The 25,808-nt window shown below is 51.9% G+C and overlaps 2 protein-coding genes and 1 long non-coding RNA gene across 3 annotated transcripts; 2 read left to right on the forward strand and 1 right to left on the reverse strand.

Moving 5' to 3' along the window:
* Positions 1-5,119: 5,119 nt before the first annotated feature.
* On the forward strand, positions 5,120-22,141 carry LOC116969357 (zinc finger protein 135-like; the record flags this gene model as incomplete). Its single annotated transcript, XM_033016220.1, has 3 exons — positions 5,120-5,293; positions 5,453-6,625; positions 22,097-22,141. Coding segments are annotated over 3 exons (1,392 nt in total), but the record flags the coding sequence as incomplete, so codon positions are not given.
* LOC116969361 (oocyte zinc finger protein XlCOF6-like) lies at positions 21,986-24,925 on the reverse strand. Its single transcript, XM_033016224.1, has 3 exons — positions 23,819-24,925; positions 23,399-23,677; positions 21,986-23,143 (listed from the first exon to the last, which is right to left on the reverse strand). Exons 1-3 carry the CDS (start codon positions 24,923-24,925, stop codon positions 22,361-22,363), a joined length of 2,169 nt encoding a protein of 722 aa, XP_032872115.1. The 3' UTR covers positions 21,986-22,360.
* On the forward strand, positions 22,374-23,650 carry LOC116969364. The gene is made up of 3 exons (XR_004410740.1): positions 22,374-22,433; positions 23,274-23,357; positions 23,613-23,650. It is a non-coding gene; the product is annotated as an uncharacterized LOC116969364 (long non-coding RNA).
* Positions 24,926-25,808: the final 883 nt, after the last annotated feature.

Below are 25,808 nucleotides of genomic sequence, written 5' to 3' on the forward strand. Positions count from 1 at the left end.
CAAGATTGAGGGGGGATCTTATAGAAACTTACAAAATTCTTAAGGGGTTGGACAGGCTAGATGCAGGAAGATTGTTCCCGATGTTGGGGAAGTCCGGAACAAGGGGTCACAGTTTAAGGATAAGGGGGAAATCTTTTAGGACCGAGATGAGAAAAACATTTTTTTCCCCACACAGAGAGTGGTGAATCTGTGGAATTCTCTGCCACAGAAGGTAGTTGAGGCCACACAGTTCATTGGCTATATTTAAGAGGGAGTTAGATGTGGCCCTTGTGGCTAAAGGGATCAGGGGGTATGGAGAGAAGGCAGGTACAGGATACTGAGTTGGATGATCAGCCATGATCATATTGAATGGCGAATGGTGCAGGCTCGAAGGGGCCGAATGGCCTCTACTCCTGCACCTGTTGTCTATGTTTCTATGTTTCTAATCCAAACTATCTCTCCCCCTTCTCTCTGTCTCCCCTCCCCTCTCCCCGCCACCGGCGCTACAGGTCTCTCCGTTGCTAACTGCATTTCGTTGTCTCTGTACCGTACACTGACAATGACAATTAAAGTTGAATCTGAAGTTGAATTGAATTGAATCTTTGGTCTCCATTGAAGTCAATGGGAGTGAAGCCTAGGGGGAGGTGGCCATCTTTGATCAAGGCACTTCTCCACTCCATTGAAGTCAATGAGAGTGAAGCCCGGGGGGGCCATCTTTGATCAAGGCACTTCGTTGAAGTCAATGGGAGTGAAGCCCGAAAGGGGGGGGTGGCCATCTTTGATCAAGGCACTTATTCACTCTAAGGAAATGGGAGGAGACAGTAACAGAGCTAAACTTCACCCACTCTAGCAGAAAATGCTGGAGCCTCATCCGCCGCCTAGGAGCTGCACAGAAACCCCCTACCCAAAGCCGACCTTCTGTCACACCCAACCAGGTTGCATCCCACCTACTGAATATTGCAAAAGCACCCCAAGACAAGTCCACCAGAAGAGCTGTCGCAACAGAGCTAAGGACGCTTCGACGAACACCTGGAAAGGAAAGAAACCCTGAGCCCTTCGAGGTGGCTGAACTGGAGAAGGTCCTGCAGGGCCTGAAATGTGGAAAGGCAGCAGGTTATGATAACATCTCTCCAGAGTTCATGAAACACCTGGGCCCCCGAGCTCTAACCTGGCTGACCCAACTCTACACTAGGGCCATACAGACTAACTCCATCCCAAAGATATGGCGGACAGCAAAAGTCATTGCTATACCAAAACCTGGCAAAGACGAAAAACTACCAGCAAGCTACCGCCCAATCTCTCTACTCTGCGTCCCACTCAAAATCTTAGAACGCCTTATACTACAACGTATATCTCCAGGAGTAGAAGAGATTCTCAGTGTGGATCAGGCAGGTTTCCGCAAGGACCGCAGCACAGGAGAACAAGTTCTGGCCCTAACCACCTCCATTGAAAACGGCTTCGAGAACAAACTGAAGACCGGGGCAGTGTTCCTTGATCTCACCGCAGCCTATGACACTGTGGCACAAAGGCCTCCACCTAAAACTCACCAAAGCACTCCCTGCCTGGGCATCAGAAACCATCAAATCTCTGCTCTCCAACCGCAGGTTCAGAGTTCACCTTGGACAGAACAAGAGTGCATGGAGAATACAGAAGAATGGGCTCCCGCAAGGGTCAGTTTTAGCCCCAACCTTGTTCAACCTTTACACAAATGACCTACCCACCACCAAATCCCGCAAATTCATCTATGCAGATGACATCTGTTTGGCCTTCCAAGCACCAGATTTTGGTACATTGGAACAGGTGCTCAATGAAGACCTTGCTAAACTGGACGAGTACTGCAAAACCTGGCGCCTAAAACCAAGCCCAGCAAAAACGGTCTCTAGTGTGTTCCACCTCCATAATGCAGAAGCCACAAGAGAACCAAACATCTATCTGAGCAGGACCAAACTGAAGTATGCCCCCACTACAACCTACCTCGGAGTGACCCTTGACAGGACCCTATCCTTCAAGGAACATCTTAAAAGAACAGCAGCTAAGGTGAAGTCCAGAAACAATCTCCTCAGTAAGCTTGCTGGCTCAAAGTGGGGGGCAGCAGCCCCCACACTGTGCATTTCAGCACTAGCCCTTGCATTTTCTTCAGCCGAATATTGTGCCCCTGTTTGGTCCAGGTCATCCCACACACACCATGTGGATACCCAATTGAACTCAACAATGAGGATCATCACAGGAACAATCCGCTCAACACCACTCCCCTGGCTCCCTGTCCTATCCAACATAGCCCCTCCACACATCCGGCGAGTAGTCCTCACTCAAAGGATGCTCCAAAAGACAAAAAACTCCCCTCATCTGCCAATTCACATGGACATCTTCAACCCACCCACTGCTCGACTTCCATCTAGACGACCAATTTGGAAGAACCCACCACCAGCTGATTTCACTATCCAATCAGCTTGGAAAAGGGAATGGGAGTCCAAGGACGTCCCAAATAAACATCTGGTGTCAGACCCCACCCTACCGGTCCCTGGCACCAATCTCCCAAGGAAGCAGTGGACGACGCTGAATAGATTCAGGACTGGACATGGCCCCTGCTTGGCCAGCCTTCACAAATGGGGCAGCAGTCCAACCCCATGGTGTGCTTGTGGAGAGCAGCAAACAATGCAACACATCATTGAAGCATGCCCTCAACAAAGACTCAAAGGAGGACTTGTCACCCTTCATACAGCAGATCAAGAGGCAACTGCTTGGCTAAAGGACTTTGCATTCGCTAAATAAATAAATGGGAGTGAAGCCCAGAGTGAGGTGGCCATCTTTGATCAAGGCACTTCATTGAAGTCAGTGGGAGGGGAAGTCCAGGGCGGCGGCGGCCATCTTTGTTAAAGGCATTTCCCCATTGAAGGCAATGAGGGGGGATTGAGGCCCGGGGGGCGGCGGCGGCGGCCATTTTTGCTACTGGCAGTTGTCTCCATTGGAGTCAATGGGAATGAATGCCAGGGGGGGCGGCCATCTTTGGTAAAGGCACGTCTTCCATTGAAGTCTATGAGGGCGGTCCGCGGCTATCTTTGATCAAGGCGGTCTTCTCCATTGAGGTCTATGTGAACGAATCCCAGTGTGTGGCGGCCATCTTTGATACTGGCAGTCATCTCCATTGAAGCCCGGGGAGAGGCGGCGGCCATCTTTGATCAGGGCACTCTTCCATTGAGGGGCCTGGCCCGGTGACGATCTACCCCTCCGCGCGATGACGTCCGGCCCCATACGCGGTGACGTTGTGGGCAGGGACGCGCTGACGCAGTGACGTGGCCCCGCCCCCTCCTCCTCCTCCCGCCGCCGCCATCTTGTCGCTTCTCTGCTGGAGTTGAGTCTTTCTCTCCTTTTCTTCTCCTTTTTCTCTCCTTTTTCATCCCCTTTTCCGCCCGGAAACGGCCCCGGGAACCAACCCCGCGCGGAACCCCAGGGGGCGGCGGGAGCGGAATCCGCAACTTCCGGCCGCCAATAACCCGGGAAACGGCGGATTTATCGCTAGTTAGGGCGGGTTAACCGCTAGTTAGCGGCTGGTTAGCGCTGACCACACGTGTTGGCCGTCGCTGACCAGTTTAGCCGCGATTTGGGGCCGTTCTGGGGGTTGAATCTCCCAATGTGGTCAAATGCAGCCAAATGTGGCTTTTATCGCCTAATATCGCTAGTTAGGGCTGGTTAACCGCTGGTTAGCAACTGGTTAACGATCACTAAACGTGTTAACCCTCCCTGGCCCGTTTAGCGGCGATTTGGGGCCGTTCTAGGGTTTAATCTCCCAATGTGGTCAAATGTGACATTTATCGCTAGTTAGGGCGGGTTAACCACTGGTTAGTAGTTGGTTAACGGCTGGTTAACGCTCACCACATGTGTTGGCCGCCGCTGACCAGTTTAGCAGCGATTTGGGGCAGTTCTGGGGTTGAATCTCCCAATGTGGTCAAATGTAGTCAAATGTGGCTTTTATCGCCTAATATCGCTAGTTGTGGCTGTTTAACCACTGGTTAGCGGCTGGTTACCGCTCACTAGACGTGTTGGCCGTCGCTGACCCGTTTAGCAGCGATTTGGGGCCGGTTTGGTGCTAAAATGGTGAAAACACACACAAATGGGATTTATCGCTAGTTAAGGCGGGTTAACCGCTAGTTAGCGACTGGTTAGCGCTCACTAGATGTGCTGGCTGTCAGTGGCTGTTTATCAGCGATTTTGGGCCGTTCTGCAGGTAGAATCTGCAAATGTGGCTTTAATAGAAACATAGACAATAGGTGCAGGAGTAGAGGCCATTCGGGTACGAGTTGGGCCGAAGGGCCTCTTTCCAATGCTGTATCACTTTATGACAAAGTGCTGGAGTAACTCAGCGGGTCAGGCAGCATCTGTGGAGAAGATAGACACAAAGTGCTGGAGTAACTCAGCGGGTCAGGCAGCATCTGTGGAGAGTAGGAATGGGTGGCGTTTTGGGTCGACACCCTTCTTTGGTTTAGTTTAGTTTAGAGATGCAGCGCGGAAACAACAGGTCCTTTCGGCCCACGGAGTCCGTGCCGACCAGCGATCACCCCGTACACTAGCACTATCCCACGCACATTAGGGACAATTCAGCAATTTTGTGGAGGCCGATTCATCTACAACCCTGAACGTCTTTGAAATGTTGGAGGAATCCGGAACACCCAGAATGAAAACCCACGCAGGTCAAAGGGAGAACGTACAAACTCCGCACAGACAGCACCCGTAGTCAGGATCGAGCCCGGGTCTCTGGCGGTGAGGCAGCAACTGTACCGCTGCTGCACTGTGCCGCGCAGAATTATATAACGGTTTCCTCCGCCATAAACACACTCAATATGTGCTAGTAATGTCCTGTTTGCCAGCATGTTGACCCTCTGTGTTCCCCTCCTGCAGGGTATAGGAGCCGTTGCTGTGGACGGAGAGACGGGGACGTGAGCGGCCATTGAGGACGGCCAGGGTGCCGGTGAGCCCCCCATCTGCTCGGTGTGCGGGCTGAGCTTCGAGGGTCTGAGCTTCGATGGAGGACCAGATGACGGGGCACAACAAGGAGAAGCGTTATGAGTGTGACGTGTGTGGCAAGGCCTGCCGGAGCCCGAGGGAGCTGGAGGCCCACCGGCGGGTGCACACGGGAGAACGGCCCTTCGACTGCTCGGACTGCGGCAAGAGTTTCAAGACGGCGGATGTCCTGGAGACCCACCGGCGGTTGCACACGGGCGAGAAGCCCTATGGCTGCTCCACATGTGGCAAGAACTTTGCCTTGTTGTGTAGGCTACGGCAGCACCGGCAGTTGCACACGGGCGAGAAGCCCCATGTCTGCTCCACCTGCGGCAAGAGCTTTGCCTTCTTGTCGGGGCTGTGGGTGCACCAGCGGGTGCACAGCAGTGAGCGGCCCTTCACCTGCTCCGACTGCGGCAAAGGCTTCAAGTCGTCCAGGGAACTGAAGGTGCACAGGCACGTGCACACCAGCGAGCGCCCCTACACCTGTAGCGACTGCGGCAAGGGCTTCACCCAGTACAGCGGCCTTCAGAATCACCAGCGCACCCACACCGGCGAGCGCCCCTACACCTGCGCCCAGTGCGGCAAGGGCTTCACCACCTCCACCAACCTGCTGGTTCACCAGCTCACCCACACCGGCGAGCGCCCCTACACCTGCGCCCAGTGCGGCAAGGGCTTCACCCAGTCCTCCAACCTGCTGGAGCACCAGCGCACCCACACTGGCGAGCGCCCCTACACCTGCGCCCAGTGCGGCAAGGGCTTCACCAACTCTGGCTCCCTGCAGAGGCACCAGCGCACCCACACCGGTGAGCGCCCCTACATCTGCGCCCAGTGCGGCAAGGGCTTCGCCCAGTATGGCAGCCTGCAGAAGCACCAGCTCACCCACACTGGCGAACGCCTCTTCACCTGCGCCCAGTGTGGAAAGGGCTTCACCCTCTCCACCACGCTGCTGGTGCACCAGCGCATCCACACCGGCGAACGCCCCTACACCTGCGCCCAGTGTGGCAAGGGCTTCACCCAGTCCTCCAACCTGTATAGGCACCAAAGCACCCACACCGGCAAGCACCCCTACACCTGCGCTCAATGCGGCAAGGGCTTCCCCACCTCCACCAGGCTGCTGAATCACCAGCGCTCCCACACTGGCGAGCGCCCCTACACCTGCGCCCAGTGCGGCAAGGGCTTCACCAACTCTGGCTCCCTGCAGAGTCACCAGCGCACCCACACCGGTGAGCGCCCCTACACCTGCGCCCAGTGCGGCAAGGGCTTCACCAACTCTGGCTCCCTGCAGAGGCACCAGCGCACCCACACCGGCGAGCGCCCCTACACCTGCGCCCAGTGCGGCAAGGGCTTCACCCAGTATGGCAGCCTGCAGAGGCACCAGCTCACCCACACTGGCGAACGCCCCTTCACCTGCGCCCAGTGTGGAAAGGGCTTCACCATCTCCGCCACGCTGCTGGTGCACCAGCGCACCCACACCGGCGAACGCCCCTACACCTGCGCCCAGGGCGGCAAGGGCTTCATCTGCTCCACCAGGCTGCTGTCCCACCAGCGGGTTCACACCGGTGTCAGTCCCGTCCCCAGCCCGGTGTGTGGAGAGCACTCTGCCATGGACTCCCACTCCATGTGTCACCAGCACGTGCACACCAGTGTCCCGCCCTACGACTGCCCGTACTGTGGTGAGTCGTTTGACAGCTCGCGGGGGTTGCGGCATCACCAGCGGGCCCACGTCGGCGAGCAGCTGCTCCCACTGTGACAAGAGAGCACGGGGGCGGCGGGAGCACCAGCGGGTACACACCGGAGAGAGACCCTTTGAGTGCGCTGAGTGTGGCAAGGGTTTCACTCGCATGTCCAGCCTGTGGCAGCAATATCGTACCCACAGCGGTGAGCGTCCCTTCCCCGGCCTGTCCTGTGGTAAGGGCTACACCCGCCTTGACCACCTGCTGGAGCACCGGCGAATCCACACCGGCCAGCGCCCCTTCACCTGCCCGCTCTGTGGCAAGGCCTTTGCCCGCTCCTCCAGCCTGCTGGCACACCGCCACGTGGATAGATAGGCGCTGTTTAGGTAAACACAAAATACGGGAAGGAATGGGTAACGTTTCTGGTCGAGACCCTCCTCAGTCTCGACCCGAAATATCAATCAGTCATTCTGTCCAGAGATGCTGCCTGTCCCGCTGAGTTACTCCAGCGTTTTGTGCCCATTTTCTGTAAACCAGCATCTGCAGTTCCTCGTTTTTAAACCATTCTGTTTAAAAATAAATTGGATAGTTATATGGATGGGAAAGGAATGGAGGGTTATGGTCTGAGCGCAGGTATATGGGACTAGGGGAGATTATGTGTTCGGCACGGACTAGAGGGGTCGAGATGGCCTGTTTCCGTGCTGTAATTGTTATATGGTTATATGGTTATATGCAATACTCCAAATGCTACCTGAACAATGTCCCTTAAAGCTGCACATATACATTCCTCTCTCCTTATCTCACATCCTTAGGAGGGTTAAGTGTGTGTTACATACTTGAATTTGTATCCCCTGCCACTCTCGCCGGCTAAATAATCAGTAAAACCTGTGTTGGTTGATCTAACTTATTGTGAGTTGTCTGTTTTAAGAAATAGAAACATAGAAATTAGGTGCAGGAGTAGGCCATTCGGCCCTTCGAGCCTGCACCGCCATTCAATATGATCATGGCTGATCATCCAACTCAGTATCCCGTACCTGCCTTCTCTCCATACCCTCTGATCCCCTTAGCCACAAGGTCCACATCTAACTCCCTCTTAAATATAGCCAATGAACTGGCCTTGACTACCCTCTGTGGCAGGGAGTTCCAGAGATTCACCACTCTCTGTGTGAAAAAAGTTCTTCTCATCTCGGTCCTAAAGGATTTCCCCCTTATCCTTAAGCTGTGACCCCTTGTCCTGGACTTCCCCAACATCGGGAGCAATCTTCCTGCATCTAGCCTGTCCAACCCCTTAAGAATTTTGTAAGTTTCTATAAGATCCCCTCTCAATCTCCTAAATTCTAGAGAGTATAAACCAAGTCTATCCAGTCTTTCTTCATAAGACAGTCCTGACATCCCAGGAATCAGTCTGGTGAACCTTCTCTGCACTCCCTCTATGGCAATAATGTCCTTCCTCAGATTTGGAGACCAAAACTGTACGCAATACTCCAGGTGTGGTCTCACCAAGACCCTGTACAACTGCAGTAGAACCTCCCTGCTCCTATACTCAAATCCTTTTGCTATGAAAGCTAACATACCATTCGCTTTCTTCACTGCCTGCTGCACCTGCATGCCCACTTTCAATGACTGGTGTACCATGACACCCAGGTCTCGCTGCATCTCCCCTTTTCCTAGTCGGCCACCATTTAGATAATAATGTACCTTAACAGTTCTGGACTCCCCCAACATGGGGAACATGTTTCCTGCATCTACCCTGTCCAATCCCTCACTAATTGTATACGATTCTATAAGATACCCGCTCATCCTTCTGAATTCCAGTGAATACAAACCCAGTCGTCCCATTCTTTCAACATATGTCAGTCCTGCCATCATCTCAGGAATTAACCTGGTGAACCTACGCTGGGCTCCCTCAATAGCAAGAATATCCTTCCTCAAATTTGGAGACCAAAACTGCACACAATACTCCAGGTCTGGTGTCACCGGGGCCCTGTACAACTGCAGTAGGTCCACCTTGCATCTAAACTCAAGCCCTCTCTCTATGAAGGCCAACATGCCATTAGCTTATGATTTGAGTCTAGGAGCAGGGAGGTTCTACTGCAGTTGTACAGGGTCTTGGTGAGACCACACCTGGAGTATTGCGTACAGTTTTGGTCTCCTAATCTGAGGAAATACATTCTTGCCATAGAGGGAGTACAGAGAAGGTTCACCAGACTGATTCCTGGGATGTCAGGACTTTCATATGAAGAAAGACTGGATAGACTCGGCTTGTACTCGCTAGAATTTAGAAGATTGAGGGGGGATCTTATAGAAACTTACAAAATTCTTAAGGGGTTGGACAGGCTAGATGCAGGAAGATTGTTCCCAATGTTGGGGAAGTCCGCAACAAGGGGTCACAGTTTAAGGATAAGGGGGAAATCTTTTAGGACCGAGATGAGGAAAACATTTTTCCCACACAGAGAGCAGTGAATCTCTGGAATTCTCTGCCACAGAAGGTAGTTGAGGCCACAGTTCATTGGCTATATTTAAGAGGGAGTTAGATGTGGCCCTTGTGGCTAAAGGGATCAGGGTGTATGGAGAGAAGGCAGCTACAGGATACTGAGTTGGATGATCAGCCATGATCATATTGAATGGCGGTGCAGGCTCGAAGGGCCAAATGGTCTACTCCTGCACGAAGGGCCAAATGGTCTACTCCTGCACTCCTTTCCCTCTCCTCACCCCTCTCCCTCTACCACCCATCCCTCTCTCCCCCACCCCCATTCCCTCTCTACCCCACCCCCTTTCCTCTCTCCCCCACTCCCTTCCCCCTACCCGTGTCCCTCTTCCACCACTTCCCCTACTCCTCCCTCCCCACTCTTCCACTTCTCTCCTCCCTTCCCCCTCCACTCTCCCTCCCCACTCTTTGCCCTCTCTCCCCACCCCCCTCTCCCCCTCCCTCCCTCCCTCCCCATCCCCCACATCTCTCTCCCCATCCCCCTCTCTCACCCCCTACCCCGCTCTCCTTTCCCTCCCAAATCTGTCCCATTTCCTCCTCCTCCTCCTCTCCCCTCTTCTCACCCCCCCCTCCCCCCACCTGTGTGTTTGGGGGGTGGTTAATGTGAGTGTGATGCCACAGCCCCCCCCCCCCTGTGGGGAAACAGACCCAACGGGTCTGCACTTGGTCTAGTAAACACTTAAAACATTTCACGCATAAAATAAAAACGCTAAAAAAAACAATCCAGTTCCTGATAAAACAGTACGAATAGATTTTTAAAAATGCAGGTTAGAACAGCAACATTAAAATACAAGTAAAAACAGTCATAAAATGTCCAGGGCAGCTGATTTAAGTGGCCTGAGCCAGTGCCAGAGTTATAGGGGGGTTGCACGTAAGGTCACTGGTTCATAGGGCTCATCACCCACACCAAATCCTGGCATCACATCACTCCAGTCCTCAAACAACTTCACTGGCTTCCCATCTCCCACCGGATCACCTACAAAATCCTGGTCCTCACCTACAAAGCCCTCCCCCATCTGCCCCCCCCCCCCCCTGACCTCCTCTCCCCCTACCAACCCTCACGGTCCCTCAGATCCACATCAGCCGGTCTCCTCTCCATCCACAAGTCCAACCTCCGCAGTTTTGGGGACAGAGCCTTCTCCAGGGCAGCTCCCAGGCTCTGGGACTCCCTCCCCCAACTGATCCGCAATTCCGGGTCCCTCACCATCTTCCAGTCCCGCCTCAAGACCCATCTCTTCACCTCTGCCTATCCTTAGCCCCACGTCCCCCTCCCTTTTCATCTGTGCTTGAATTGCCTCATATTGTGTTTTGAATTGAATTCTGTCTTTACTTTGTGTACTAGTCATGTTTCTACTATTTATTTCATTCCCCTTACATGTTTTTCCTCTACCTGCTAAATTTTTGTAAGGTGTCCTTGAGACTCTTGAAAGGCGCCCATAAATAAAATGTATTATTATTATAGGGCTCGACGCATGGAGCCGCTCAATACATCTGGAGGGCATCCGTCACTTCCGCTATATGTTATTAATGCAAGAAACTCGTACTTTCCTACCTGTTAAAAACCGCCAAAATGTTGGATTTTTGCGCTGAAAAAAAATTGTGGGAGTCGGGGTAAGAGTGAGAGACATCGGACCCAACTTTAGAATTCCAAACGTGAAGCGAAATGAAGGTATAGAGAAGCGAGAACTGAAGGGACTACAGCAGCTAAAGTGCTTGGTAAACATTGAAAATATTGGGCATTATCGCCTTTGCTCACTGCATTTCATCAAGGAAGGCATTATTTGTGTTTTTTCTTGATTCCTTTGGTATCTAAAAATTGATAAATCTGGCTGTATATTTTTCTTCAGATGCGTTTTCATTTTGTATGTAAAAACCCACTTGGGAACCATGGGCGGTTTAAAAAAATGACAGCCAGATTTATCACTTCTGAAACTTTTTAGATGCCAAAGGAATCAAGAAAAAACACAAATAATGCCTTACTGTTGATGAAATGCAGTGAGCAAACGGCCAATGTTCGCCAAGCACTCTGGCTGTTGTTGTCCCTTCAGCTCTCGCTTCTATCTACCGTCATTTCTCCTCACTTTTGGAATTGTGATGTGGGCTAAATGTCTCACACGCTTATCCCGATTTCCATCATTATTTACAGCGCAAACATTGACAATTTCAGCGGGTTTTAACGGGCCCGCTACGCTGGACACAATGGTCAGTGCCTACCTGCAGTTCATCGCTTGTACTCCACTTGGAGTAGGGTGGCAACAGTACGGGTCATGACACGACTGCCGTGAAACCTCCCTATCCTGTACCTGTCTTCTCTCCATTCGGCCCTTCGAGCCTGCACCGCCATTCAATATGATCATGGCTGATCATCCAACTCAGTATCCTGTACCTGCCTTCTCTCCATACCCCCTGATCCCTTTAGCCACAAGGGCCACATCTAACTCCCTCTTAAATATAGCCAATGAACTGTGGCCTCAACTACCTTCTGTGGCAGAGAATTCCACAGATTCACCACTCTCTGTGTGAAAAAAAAAAATCTCATCTCGGTCCTAAAAGATTTCCCCCTTATCCTTAAACTGTGACCCCTTGTTCTGGACTTCCCCAACATCGGGAACAATCTTCCTGCATCTAGCCTGTCCAACCCCTTAAGAATTGTGTACGTTTCTATAAGATCCCCCCTCAATCTTCTAAATTCTAGCGAGTACAAGCCGAGTCTATCCAGTCTTTCTTCATATGAAAGTCCTGACATCCCAGAAATCAGTCTGGTGAACCTTCTCTGTACTCCCTCCATGGCAAGAATCTCCTTCCTCAGATTAGGAGACCAAAACTGTACGCAATACTCCAGGTGTGGTCTCACCAAGACCCTGTACAACTGCAGTAGAACCTCCCTGCTCCTATACTTAAATCCTTTTGCTGGCGAGCGGAGCAATGAGGCAGATTCCTTGTATGTGAACACACTAATAAACTTATTAATCCGTTCATTTCATCGAACCTTAATTGATTAAGTGACAATTACATTGAAGCTTGGAACTTGAAGCAACCCACCGCTTATTTTTAAAGGCCATGTTTCCACAATCTATCACTCGTCTACCTATCATAGCAAAAGGATTTGAGTATAGGAGCAAGGAGGTTCTTCTGTCAGTGCAGAATTTAGATTAGATTAGATCCTTTATTTGTCATTCAGACCTTTCGGTCTGAACGAAATGTCGTTGCCTGCAGCCATACATAGAAACATAGAAAATAGGTGCAGGAGTAGAGGCCATTCGGCCCTTCGAGCCTGCACCGCCATTCAAGGCTCCGTACTCGGCCCCCTCCTCTTCATCATCTACATCCTCCCCCTTGGTCAGATACTCCGCCACTTCAACCTGGACTTCCACTGTTACGCCGATGACACCCAGATCTACCTCGGCACCAAATCCCCCCCCCCCCCTCTCCCATATCAACTCCTGTTTGTCAGCTATAAAAACCTGGATGCAACATAACTTCCTCAAACTCAACAGCGATAAGACAGAATTCCTCCTTATAGGCTCCAAATCCACACTCAGCAAAATCAATAACCCCTCTCACCATCGACGGCACCACTGTCTCCCCATCTCCCCAGGCCCGCAACCTTGGCGTGATCTTTGATTCCACCCTCTCCCTTGAGCCTCACATCCGCCATGTCATTAAAACCTCCATCTTTCATCTCCGCAACATCGCCAAAATCAGACCCTCTCTCACACCGCCCGCTGCTGAAAGACTCATCCATGCCTTCATCTCCTCCCAACTGGACTATTGCAACTCACTTCTCCTTGGCATCAGCTCCACCTACATCAACCGACTCCAACTGGTCCAGAACGCAGTCGCCCGACTCATCACCCACACCAAATCCTGGCATCGCATCACTCCAGTCCTCAAACAACTTCACTGGCTTCCCATCTCCCACCGGATCACCTACAAAATCCTGATCCTCACCTACAAAGCCCTCCACCATTTGCCCCCCCCCCCCCTGACCTCCTCTCCCCCTACCAACCCTCACGGTCCCTCAGATCCACATCAGCCGGTCTCCTCTCCATCCACAAGTCCAACCTCCGCAGTTTTGGGGACAGAGCCTTCTCCAGGGCAGCTCCCAGGCTCTGGGACTCCCTCCCCCAACTGATCCGCAATTCCGTGTCCCTCACCATCTTCCAGTCCCGCCTCAAGACCCATCTCTTCACCTCTGTCTATCCTTAGCCCCACGTCCCCCTCCCTTTTCATCTGTGCTTGAATTGCCTCATATTGTGTTTTGAATTGAATTCTGTCTTTACTTTGTGTACTAGTCATGTTTCTACTATTTATTTCATTCCCCTTACATGTTTTTCCTCTACCTGCTACATTTTTGTAAGGTGTCCTTGAGACTCTTGAAAGGCGCCCATAAATAAAATGTATTATTATTATAGGGCTCGACGCATGGAGCCGCTCAATACATCTGGAGGGCATCCGTCACTTCCGCTATATGTTATTAATGCAAGAAACTCGTACTTTCCTACCTGTTAAAAACCGCCAAAATGTTGGATTTTTGCGCTGAAAAAAAATTGTGGGAGTCGGGGTAAGAGTGAGAGACATCGGACCCAACTTTAGAATTCCAAACGTGAAGCGAAATGAAGGTATAGAGAAGCGAGAACTGAAGGTACTACAGCAGCTAAAGTGCTTGGTAAACATTGAAAATATTGGGTATTATCGCCTTTGCTCACTGCATTTCATCAAGGAAGGCATTATTTGTGTTTTTTCTTGATTCCTTTGGTATCTAAAAATTGATAAATCTGGCTGTATATTTTTCTTCAGATGCGTTTTCATTTTGTATGTAAAAACCCACTTGGGAACCATGGGCGGTTTAAAAAAATGACAGCCAGATTTATCACTTCTGAAACTTTTTAGATGCCAAAGGAATCAAGAAAAAACACAAATAATGCCTTACTGTTGATGAAATGCAGTGAGCAAACGGCCAATGTCCGCCAAGCACTCTGGCTGTTGTTGTCCCTTCAGCTCTCGCTTCTATCTACCGTCATTTCTCCTCACTTTTGGAATTGTGATGTAGGCTAAATGTCTCACACGCTTATCCCGATTTCCATAATTATTTACAGCGCAAACATTGACAATTTCAGCGGGTTTTAACGGGCCCGCTACCCTGGAAACAATGGTCAGTGCCTACCTGCAGTTCATCGCGTGTACTCCACTTGGAGTAGCGTAGCAACAGTACGGGTCATGGGTCGTGACACGACTGCCGTGAAACCTCCCTATCCTGTACCTGTCTTCTCTCCATTCGGCCCTTCGAGCCTGCACCGCCATTCAATATGATCATGGCTGATCATCCAACTCAGTATCCTGTACCTGCCTTCTCTCCATACCCCCTGATCCCTTTAGCCACAAGGGCCACATCTAACTCCCTCTTAAATATAGCCAATGAACTGTGGCCTCAACTACCTTCTGTGGCAGAGAATTCCACAGATTCACCACTCTCTGTGTGAAAAAAAAAAATCTCATCTCGGTCCTAAAAGATTTCCCCCTTATCCTTAAACTGTGACCTCCTTGTTCTGGACTTCCCCAACATCGGGAATAATCTTCCTGCATCTAGCCTGTCCAACCCCTTAAGAATTGTGTACGTTTCTATAAGATCCCCCCTCAATCTTCTAAATTCTAGCGAGTACAAGCCGAGTCTATCCAGTCTTTCTTCATATGAAAGTCCTGACATCCCAGAAATCAGTCTGGTGAACCTTCTCTGTACTCCCTCCTATGGCAAGAATCTCCTTCCTCAGATTAGGAGACCAAAACTGTACGCAATACTCCAGGTGTGGTCTCACCAAGACCCTGTACAACTGCAGTAGAACCTCCCTGCTCCTATACTTAAATCCTTTTGCTGGCGAGCGGAGCAATGAGGCAGATTCCTTGTATGTGAACACACTAATAAACTTATTCATCCGTTCATTTCATCGAACCTTAATTGATTAAGTGACAATTACATTGAAGCTTGGAACTTGAAGCAACCCACCGCTTATTTCTAAAGGCCATGTTTCCACAAACTATCACTCGTCTACCTATCATAGCAAAAGGATTTGAGTATAGGAGCAAGGAGGTTCTTCTGTCAGTGCAGAATTTAGATTAGATTAGATCCTTTATTTGTCATTCAGACCTTTCGGTCTGAACGAAATGTCGTTGCCTGCAGCCATACATAGAAACATAGAAAATAGGTGCAGGAGTAGAGGCCATTCGGCCCTTCGAGCCTGCACCGCCATTCAAGGCTCAGTACTCGGCCCCCTCCTCTTCATCATCTACATCCTCCCCCTTGGTCAGATACTCCGCCACTTCAACCTGGACTTCCACTGTTACGCCGATGACACCCAGATCTACCTCGGCACCAAATCCCCCCCCCCCCTCTCCCATATCAACTCCTGTTTGTCAGCTATAAAAACCTGGATGCAACATAACTTCCTCAAACTCAACAGCGATAAGACAGATTTCCTCCTTATAGGCTCCAAATCCACACTCAGCAAAATCAATAACCCCTCTCACCATCGACGGCACCACTGTCTCCCCATCTCCCCAGGCCCGCAACCTTGGCGTGATCTTTGATTCCACCCTCTCCCTTGAGCCTCACATCCGCCATGTCATTAAAACCTCCATCTTTCATCTCCGCAACATCGCCAAAATCAGACCCTCTCTCACACCGCCCGCTGCTGAAAGACTCATCCATGCCTTCATCTCCTCCCAACTGGACTATTGCAACTCACTTCTCCTTGGCATCAGCTCCACCTACATCAACCGACTCCAACTGGTCCAGAACGCAGCCGCCCGACTCATCACCCACACCAAATCCTGGCATCACATCACTCCAGTCCTCAAACAACTTCACTGGCTTCCCATCTCCCACCGGATCACCTACAAAATCCTGGTCCTCACCTACAAAGCCCTCCACCATCTGGCCCTCCCCCCTGACCTCCTCTCCCCCTACCAACCCTCACGGTCCCTCAGATCCACATCAGCCGGTCTCCTCTCCATCCACAAGTCCAACCTCCGCAGTTTTGGGGACAGAGCCTTCTCCAGGGCAGCTCCCAGGCTCTGGGACTCCCTCCCCCAACTGATCCGCAATTCCGTGTCCCTCACCATCTTCCAGTCCCGCCTCAAGACCCATCTCTTCACCTCTGCCTATCCTTAGCCCCACGTCCCCCTCCCTTTTCATCTGTGCTTGAATTGCCTCATATTGTGTTTTGAATTGAATTCTGTCTTTACTTTGTGTACTAGTCATGTTTCTACTATTTATTTCATTCCCCTTACATGTTTTTCCTCTACCTGCTACATTTTTGTAAGGTGTCCTTGAGACTCTTGAAAGGCGCCCATAAATAAAATGCATTATTATTATAGGGCTCGACGCATGGAGCCGCTCATTACATCTGGAGGGCATCCGTCACTTCCGCTATATGTTATTAATGCAAGAAACTCGTACTTTCCTACCTGTTAAAAACCGCCAAAATGTTGGATTTTTGCGCTGAAAAAAATTGTGGGAGTCGGGGTAAGAGTGAGAGACATCGGACCCAACTTTAGAATTCCAAACGTGAAGCGAAATGAAGGTATAGAGAAGCGAGAACTGAAGGGACTACAGCAGCTAAAGTGCTTGGTAAACATTGAAAATATTGGGTATTATCGCCTTTGCTCACTGCATTTCATCAAGGAAGGCATTATTTGTGTTTTTTCTTGATTCCTTTGGTATCTAAAAATTGATAAATCTGGCTGTATATTTTTCTTCAGATGCGTTTTCATTTTGTATGTAAAAACCCACTTGGGAACCATGGGCGGTTTAAAAAAATGACAGCCAGATTTATCACTTCTGAAACTTTTTAGATGCCAAAGGAATCAAGAAAAAAACCAAATAATGCCTTACTGTTGATGAAATGCAGTGAGCAAACGGCCAATGTCCGCCAAGCACTCTGGCTGTTGTTGTCCCTTCAGCTCTCGCTTCTATCTACCGTCATTTCTCCTCACTTTTGGAATTGTGATGTAGGCTAAATGTCTCACACGCTTATCCCGATTTCCATCATTATTTACAGCGCAAACATTGACAATTTCAGCGGGTTTTAACGGGCCCGCTACGCTGGAAACAATGGTCAGTGCCTACCTGCAGTTCATCGCTTGTACTCCACTTGGAGTAGGGTGGCAACAGTACGGGTCATGGGTCGTGACACGACTGCCGTGAAACCTCCCTATCCTGTACCTGTCTTCTCTCCATTCGGCCCTTCGAGCCTGCACCGCCATTCAATATGATCATGGCTGATCATCCAACTCAGTATCCTGTACCTGCCTTCTCTCCATACCCCCTGATCCCTTTAGCCACAAGGGCCACATCTAACTCCCTCTTAAATATAGCCAATGAACTGTGGCCTCAACTACCTTCTGTGGCAGAGAATTCCACAGATTCACCACTCTCTGTGTGAAAAAAAAAAAATCTCATCTCGGTCCTAAAAGATTTCCCCCTTATCCTTAAACTGTGACCTCCTTGTTCTGGACTTCCCCAACATCGGGAACAATCTTCCTGCATCTAGCCTGTCCAACCCCTTACGAATTGTGTACGTTTCTATAAGATCCCCCCTCAATCTTCTAAATTCTAGCGAGTACAAGCCGAGTCTATCCAGTCTTTCTTCATATGAAAGTCCTGACATCCCAGAAATCAGTCTGGTGAACCTTCTCTGTACTCCCTCCATGGCAAGAATGTCCTTCCTCAGATTAGGAGACCAAAACTGTACGCAATACTCCAGGTGTGGTCTCACCAAGACCCTGTACAACTGCAGTAGAACCTCCCTGCTCCTAGACTCAAATCCTTTTGCTGGCGAGCGGAGCAATGAGGCAGATTCCTTGTATGTGAACACACTAATAAACTTATTCATCCGTTCATTTCATCGAACCTTAATTGATTAAGTGACAATTACATTGAAGCTTGGAACTTGAAGCAACCCACCGCTTATTTTTAAAGGCCCTGTTTCCACAATCTATCACTCGTCTACCTATCATGGCAAAAGGATTTGAGTATAGGAGCAAGGAGGTTCTTCTGTCAGTGCAGAATTTAGATTAGATTAGATCCTTTATTTGTCATTCAGACCTTTCGGTCTGAACGAAATGTCGTTGCCTGCAGCCATACATAGAAACATAGAAAATAGGTGCAGGAGTAGAGGCCATTCGGCCCTTCGAGCCTGCACCGCCATTCAAGGCTCCGTACTCGGCCCCCTCCTCTTCATCATCTACATCCTCCCCCTTGGTCAGATACTCCGCCACTTCAACCTGGACTTCCACTGTTACGCCGATGACACCCAGATCTACCTCGGCACCAAATCCCCCCCCCCCCTCTCCCATATCAACTCCTGTTTGTCAGCTATAAAAACCTGGATGCAACATAACTTCCTCAAACTCAACAGCGATAAGACAGAATTCCTCCTTATAGGCTCCAAATCCACACTCAGCAAAATCAATAACCCCTCTCACCATCGACGGCACCACTGTCTCCCCATCTCCCCAGGCCCGCAACCTTGGCGTGATCTTTGATTCCACCCTCTCCCTTGAGCCTCACATCCGCCATGTCATTAAAACCTCCATCTTTCATCTCCGCAACATCGCCAAAATCAGACCCTCTCTCACACCGCCCGCTGCTGAAAGACTCATCCATGCCTTCATCTCCTCCCAACTGGACTATTGCAACTCACTTCTCCTTGGCATCAGCTCCACCTACATCAACCGACTCCAACTGGTCCAGAACGCAGCCGCCCGACTCATCACCCACACCAAATCCTGGCATCGCATCACTCCAGTCCTCAAACAACTTCACTGGCTTCCCATCTCCCACCGGATCACCTACAAAATCCTGATCCTCACCTACAAAGCCCTCCACCCTTTGCCCCCCCCCCCCCCTGACCTCCTCTCCCCCTACTAACCCTCACGGTCCCTCAGATCCACATCAGCCGGTCTCCTCTCCATCCACAAGTCCAACCTCCGCAGTTTTGGGGACAGAGCCTTCTCCAGGGCAGCTCCCAGGCTCTGGGACTCCCTCCCCCAACTGATCCGCAATTCCGTGTCCCTCACCATCTTCCAGTCCCGCCTCAAGACCCATCTCTTCACCTCTGTCTATCCTTAGCCCCACGTCCCCCTCCCTTTTCATCTGTGCTTGAATTGCCTCATATTGTGTTTTGAATTGAATTCTGTCTTTACTTTGTGTACTAGTCATGTTTCTACTATTTATTTCATTCCCCTTACATGTTTTTCCTCTACCTGCTACATTTTTGTAAGGTGTCCTTGAGACTCTTGAAAGGCGCCCATAAATAAAATGTATTATTATTATAGGGCTCGACGCATGGAGCCGCTCAATACATCTGGAGGGCATCCGTCACTTCCGCTATATGTTATTAATGCAAGAAACTCGTACTTTCCTAACTGTTAAAAACCGCCAAAATGTTGGATTTTTGCGCTGAAAAAAAATTGTGGGAGTCGGGGTAAGAGTGAGAGACATCGGACCCAACTTTAGAATTCCAAACGTGAAGCGAAATGAAGGTATAGAGAAGCGAGAACTGAAGGGACTACAGCAGCTAAAGTGCTTGGTAAACATTGAAAATATTGGGTATTATCGCCTTTGCTCACTGCATTTCATCAAGGAAGGCATTATTTGTGTTTTTTCTTGATTCCTTTGGTATCTAAAAATTGATAAATCTGGCTGTATATTTTTCTTCAGATGCGTTTTCATTTTGTATGTAAAAACCCACTTGGGAACCATGGGCGGTTTAAAATAATGACAGCCAGATTTATCACTTCTGAAACTTTTTAGATGCCAAAGGAATCAAGAAAAAACACAAATAATGCCTTACTGTTGATGAAATGCCGTGAGCAAACGGCCAATGTCCGCCAAGCACTCTGGCTGTTGTTGTCCCTTCAGCTCTCGCTTCTATCTACCGTCATTTCTCCTCACTTTTGGAATTGTGATGTAGGCTAAATGTCTCACACGCTTATCCCGATTTCCATCATTATTTACAGCGCAAACATTGACAATTTCAGCGGGATTTAACGGGCCCGCTACGCTGGAAACAATGGTCAGTGCCTACCTGCAGTTCATCGCTTGTACTCCACTTAGAGTAGCGTAGCAACAGTATGGGTCATGGGTCGTGACCCGACTGCCGTGAAACCTCCCTTTCCTGTACCTGTCTTCTCTCCATTCGGCCCTTCGAGCCTGCACCATTCGCCATTCAATATGATCATGGCTGATCATCCAACTCAGTATCCTGTACCTGCCTTCTCTCCATACTGCCTGATCCCTTTAGCCACAAAGGCCACATCCAACTCCCTCTTAAATATAGCCAATGAACTGGCCTCAACTACCTTCTATGGCAGAGAATTCCACAGATTCACCGCATTCTGTGTGAAAAAAAAAATCTCATCTCGGTCCTAAAAGATTTCCCCCTTATCCTTAAACTGTGACCCCTTGGTCTGGACTTCCCCAACATCGGGAATAATCTTCCTGCATCTAGCCTGTCCAACCCCTTAAGAATTGTGTACGTTTCTAGAAGATCCCCCTCAATCTTCTAAATTCTAGCGAGTACAAGCCGAATCTATCCAGTCTTTCTTCATATGAAAGTCCTGACATCCCAGGAATCAGTCTGGTGAACCTTCTCTGTACTCCCTCTATGGCAAGAATGTCTTTCCTCAGATTAGGAGACCAAAACTGTACGCAATACTCCAGGTGTGGTCTCACCAAGACCCTGTACAACTGCAGTAGAACCTCCCTGCTCCTAGACTCAAATCATAAGCTAATGGCATGTTGGCCTTCATAGAGAGAGGGATTGAGTGTAGGTGCAAGGTGGACCTACTGCAGTTGTACAGGGCCCTGGTGACACCACACCTGGAGTATTGTGTGCAGTTTTGGTCTCCAAATTTGAGGAAGGATATTCTTGCTATTGAGGGAGCCCAGCGTAGGTTCACCAGGTTAATTCCTGAGATGATGGCAGGACTGACATATGTTGAAAGAATGGGACGACTGGGTTTGTATTCACTGGAATTCAGAAGGATGAGCGGGTATCTTATAGAATCGTATACAATTAGTGAGGGATTGGACAGGGTAGATGCAGGAAACATGTTCCCATGTTGGGGGAGTCCAGAACTGTTAAGGTACATTTCTTAAAACAGACAACTCACAATAAGTTAGATCAACCAACACAAGCTTTACTGATTATTTAGCCTGCGAGAGTGGAAGGGGATACAAATTCAAGTACGCAACACACACTTAACCCTCCTGGGCCATCACTCTAATGAACAAAGGCACACAACATCTTTTGTTACTATTTTGGAAACGTGAAGTAAGTGACAGAGGCGAGGGAAAATAAGGAGATAAAAGGATGTGAGATAAGGAGAGAGGAATGTATATGTGTAGCTCTAAGGGACATTGTTCAGGTAGCATTTGCAGTATTGCATAGTTAACCAGAATGGTTTAAAAACGAGGAACTGCAGATGCTGGTTTACAAAAAATGGACACAAAACGCTGGAGTAACTCAGCGGGACAGGCAGCATCTCTGGACAGAAGGACTGACTGACATTTCGGGTCGAGACTGAGGAGGGTCTCGACCAGAAATGTTACCCATTCCTTCCAGTATTTTGTGTTTACGTAAACAGCGCCTATCTATCCACGTGGCGGTGTGCCAGCAGGCTGGAGGAGCGGGCAAAGGCCTTGCCACAGAGCGGGCAGGTGAAGGGGCGCTGGCCGGTGTGGACTCGCCGGTGCTCCAGCAGGTGGTCAAGGCGGGTGTAGCCCTTACCACAGGACAGGCCGGGGAAGGGACGCTCACCGCTGTGGGTACGATACTGCTGCCACAGGCTGGACATGCGAGTGAAACCCATGCCACACTCAGCGCACACTAAGGGTCTCTCTCCGGTGTGTATCCGCTGGTGCTCCCGCAGCCCCCGTGCTCTCTTGTCACAGTGGGATCAGCTGCTCGCCGATGTGGGCCCGCCGGTGATGCCGTAACCCCCGCGAGCTGTCAAACACCTCACCGCAGTACGGGCAGTCGTAGGGCTGGCCACTGGTGTGCACGTGTTGGTGAGACAGGGCGTGGGAGTCCATGGCAGAGCTCTCTCCACACACCGGGCTGGGGACGGGACTGTCACCGGTGTGAACCCGCTGGTGGGACAGCAGCCTGGTGGAGCAGATGAAGCCCTTGCCGCACTAGGCACAGGTGTAGGGGCGCTAGCCGGTGTGGGTGTGTTGGTGCCTCTGCAGGCTGCTGGAGCGGGTGAAGCCCTTGCCGCACTGGGCGCAGGTGTAGGGGTGCTCACCGGTGTGGGTGCGCTGGTGAAGCAGCAGGTTGGCGGACTGGGTGAAGCCCTTGCCGCACTGGGCGCAGGTGTAGGGGCGCTCACCGGTGTGTGTGCGCTGGTGATTCTGCAGGTTGCTGGGCTTGGTGAAGCCCTTGCCGCACTGGGCGCAGGTGTAGGGGCGCTCGCCGGTGTGGGTGCGCTGGTGCTTCTGCAGGCTGCTGGAATTGGTGAAGCCCTTGCCGCACTGGGCGCAGGTGTAAGGGCGTTCGCCGGTGTGTGTGCGCTGGTGCTTCTGCAGGCTGCTGGACTGGGTGAAGCCCTTGTTGCACTGGGCGCAGGTGTAGGGGCGCTCGCCGGTGTGGGTGCGCTGGTGAACCAGCAGGTGAGTAGACTGGGTGAAGCCCTTGCCGCACTGGGCGCAGGTGTAGGGGCGCTCGCCGGTGTGGGTGCGCTGGTGCTTCAGCAGGATGGAGGACTGGGTGAAGCCCTTGCCGCACTGGGCGCAGGTGTAGGGGCGCTCGCCGGTGTGGGTGCGCTGGTGAAGCAGTAGGTGAGTAGACTGGGTGAAGCCCTTGCCGCACTGGGCACAGGTGTAGGGGCGTTCGCCGGTGTGTGTGCGCTGGTGCACCAGCAGCGTGGTGCAGCAGGTGAAGCCCTTGCCGCACTGGGCGCAGGTGTAGGGGTGCTCGCCGGTGTGGGTGAGCTGGTGCTTCTGCAGGGTGCCGTACTGGGTGAAGCCCTTGCCGCACTGGGCGCAGGTGTAGGGGGGCTCGCCGGTGTGGGTCCGCTGGTGAACCAGCAGGGCGCCAGAGTTGGTGAAGCCCTTGTTGCACTGGGCGCAGGTGTAGGGGCGCTCACCGATGTGGGTGAGCTGGTGCCTCTGCAGGTGGCCGGAGTTGGTGAAGCCCTTGCCGCACTGGGCACAGGTGAATGGGCGCTCGCCGGTGTGGGTGCTGCGCTGGTGAACCACCAGGCTGTTGGACTGGGTGAAGCCCTTGCCGCACTGGGCACAGGTGTATGGGCGCTCACCGGTGTGGATGCGCTGGTGTATCAGCAGCCTGGTGGAGGTGGTGAAGCCCTTGCCGCACTGGGCGCAGGTGTAGGGGCGCTCGCCGGTGTGGGTGCGCTGGTGAACCAGCAGGGCGCCAGAGTTGGTGAAGCCCTTGTTGCACTGGGTGCAGGTGTAGGGGCGCTCACCGGTGTGGGTGCGCTGGTGAACCAGCAGGGCGCCAGAGTTGGTGAAGCCCTTGTTGCACTGGGCGCAGGTGTAGGGGCGCTCACCGATGTGGGTGAGCTGGTGCCTCTGCAGGTGGCTGGAGCGGGTGAAGCCCTTGCCGCACTGGGCGCAGGTGAAGGGGCGCTCGCCGGTGTGGGTGAGCTGGTGAACCAGCAGGTGGCCGGAGTTGGTGAAGCCCTTGCCGCACTGGGCACAGGTGTAAGGGTGCTCGCCAGTGTGGGTGCGCTGGTGATTCTGCAGGTTGGAGGACTGGGTGAAGCCCTTGCCGCACTGGGCGCAGGTGTAGGGGCGCTCGCCGGTGTGGATGCGCTGGTGTATCAGCAGCGTGGTGGAGTTGGTGAAGCCCTTGCCGCACTGGGCGCAGGTGTAGGGGCGCTCGCCGGTGTGGGTGCTGCGCTGGTGAACCAGCAGGCTGCTGGAGTTGGTGAAGCCCTTGCCGCACTGGGCACAGGTGAAGGGGCGCTCGCCGGTGTGGGTGCTGCGCTGGTGAACCAGCAGGCTGTTGGACTGGGTGAAGCCCTTGCCGCACTGGGCGCAGGTGTATGGGCGTTCACCGGTGTGAATGCGCTGGTGTATCAGCAGCCTGGTGGAGTTGGTGAAGCCCTTGCCGCACTGGGCGCAGGTGTAGGGGCGCTCGCCGGTGTGGATGCTGCGCTGGTGAACCAGCAGGCTGCTGGACTGGGTGAAGCCCTTGCCGCACTGGGCGCAGGTGTAGGGGCGCTCGCCGGTGTGGGTGCGCTGGTGTATCAGCAGCCTGGTGGAGGTGGTGAAGCCCTTGCCGCACTGGGCGCAGGTGTAGGGGCGCTCGCCGGTGTGGGTGCGCTGGTGATTTTGCAGGCCGCTGTACTGGGTGAAGCCCTTGCCGCAGTCGCTACAGGTGTAGGGGCGCTCGCTGGTGTGCACGTGCCCGTGCACCTTCAGTTCCTTGGACGACTTGAAGCCTTTGCCGCAGTCGGAGCAGGTGAAGGGCCGTTCACTGCTGTGCACCGGCCCGTGAGCCCGCAGCCCCGACAACAAGGCAAAGCTCTTGCCGCAGGTGGAGCAGCCATGGGGCTTCTCGCCCGTGTGCACCCGCCGGTGGGTCTCCAGGTCACTCGCCGTCTTGAAACTCTTGCTGCAGTCCGAGCAGGCAAAGGGCCGTTCTCCCGTGTGCACCCGCCGGTGGGTCTCCAGCTCGCTCGGGCTCCGGCAGGCCTTGCCACACACGTCGCACTCATAACGCCTCTCCTTGTTGTGCCCCGTCATCTGGTCCTCCATCGAAGCTCAGACCCTCGAAGCTCAGCCCGCACACCGAGCAGATGGGGGGCTCGCCGGCACCCTGGCCGCCCTCAATGGCCGCTCACATCCCCGTCTCTCCGTCCACAGCAACGGCTCCTAAACCCTGCAGGAGGGGAACACAGAGGGTCAACATGCTGGCAAACAGGACATTACTAGCACATATTGAGTGTGTTTATGGCGGAGGAAACCGTTATATAATTCTGCGCGGCACAGTGGAGCAGCGGTACAGTTGCTGCCTCAAAACGCCACCCATTCCTACTCTCCACAGATGCTGCCTGACCCGCTGAGTTACTCCAGCACTTTGTGTCTATCTTCTCCACAGATGCTGCCTGACCCGCTGAGTTACTCCAGCACTTTGTGTCTATCTTCTCCACAGATGCTGCCTGACCCGCTGAGTTACTCCAGCACTTTGTCATAAAGTGATACAGCATTGGAAAGAGGCCCTTCGGCCCAACTCGTACCCGAATGACCTCCACTCCTGCACCTATTGTCTATGTTTCTATTAAAGCCACATTTGCAGATTCTACTTCCATAACGGCCCAAAATCGCTGATAAACACCCACTGACAGCCAGCACATCCAGTGAGCGCTAACCAGTTGCTAACTAGCGGTTAACCCGCCTTAACTAGCGATAAATCCCATTTGTGTGTGTTTTCACCATTTTAGCACCAAACCGGCCCCAAATCGCTGCTAAACGGGTCAGCGACGGCCAACACGTATAGTGAGCGGTAACCAGCCGCTAACCAGCGGTTAACCAGCCCTAACTAGCGATATTAGGCGATAAAAGCCACATTTGACTACATTGGGAGATTCAACCCCAGAACTGCCCCAAATCGCTGATAAACTGGTCAGCGGCGGCCAAC

Source organism: Amblyraja radiata, unplaced genomic scaffold (assembly GCF_010909765.2).
Source record: "Amblyraja radiata isolate CabotCenter1 unplaced genomic scaffold, sAmbRad1.1.pri S160, whole genome shotgun sequence".
Classification (NCBI taxonomy): Eukaryota; Metazoa; Chordata; class Chondrichthyes; order Rajiformes; family Rajidae; genus Amblyraja; species Amblyraja radiata.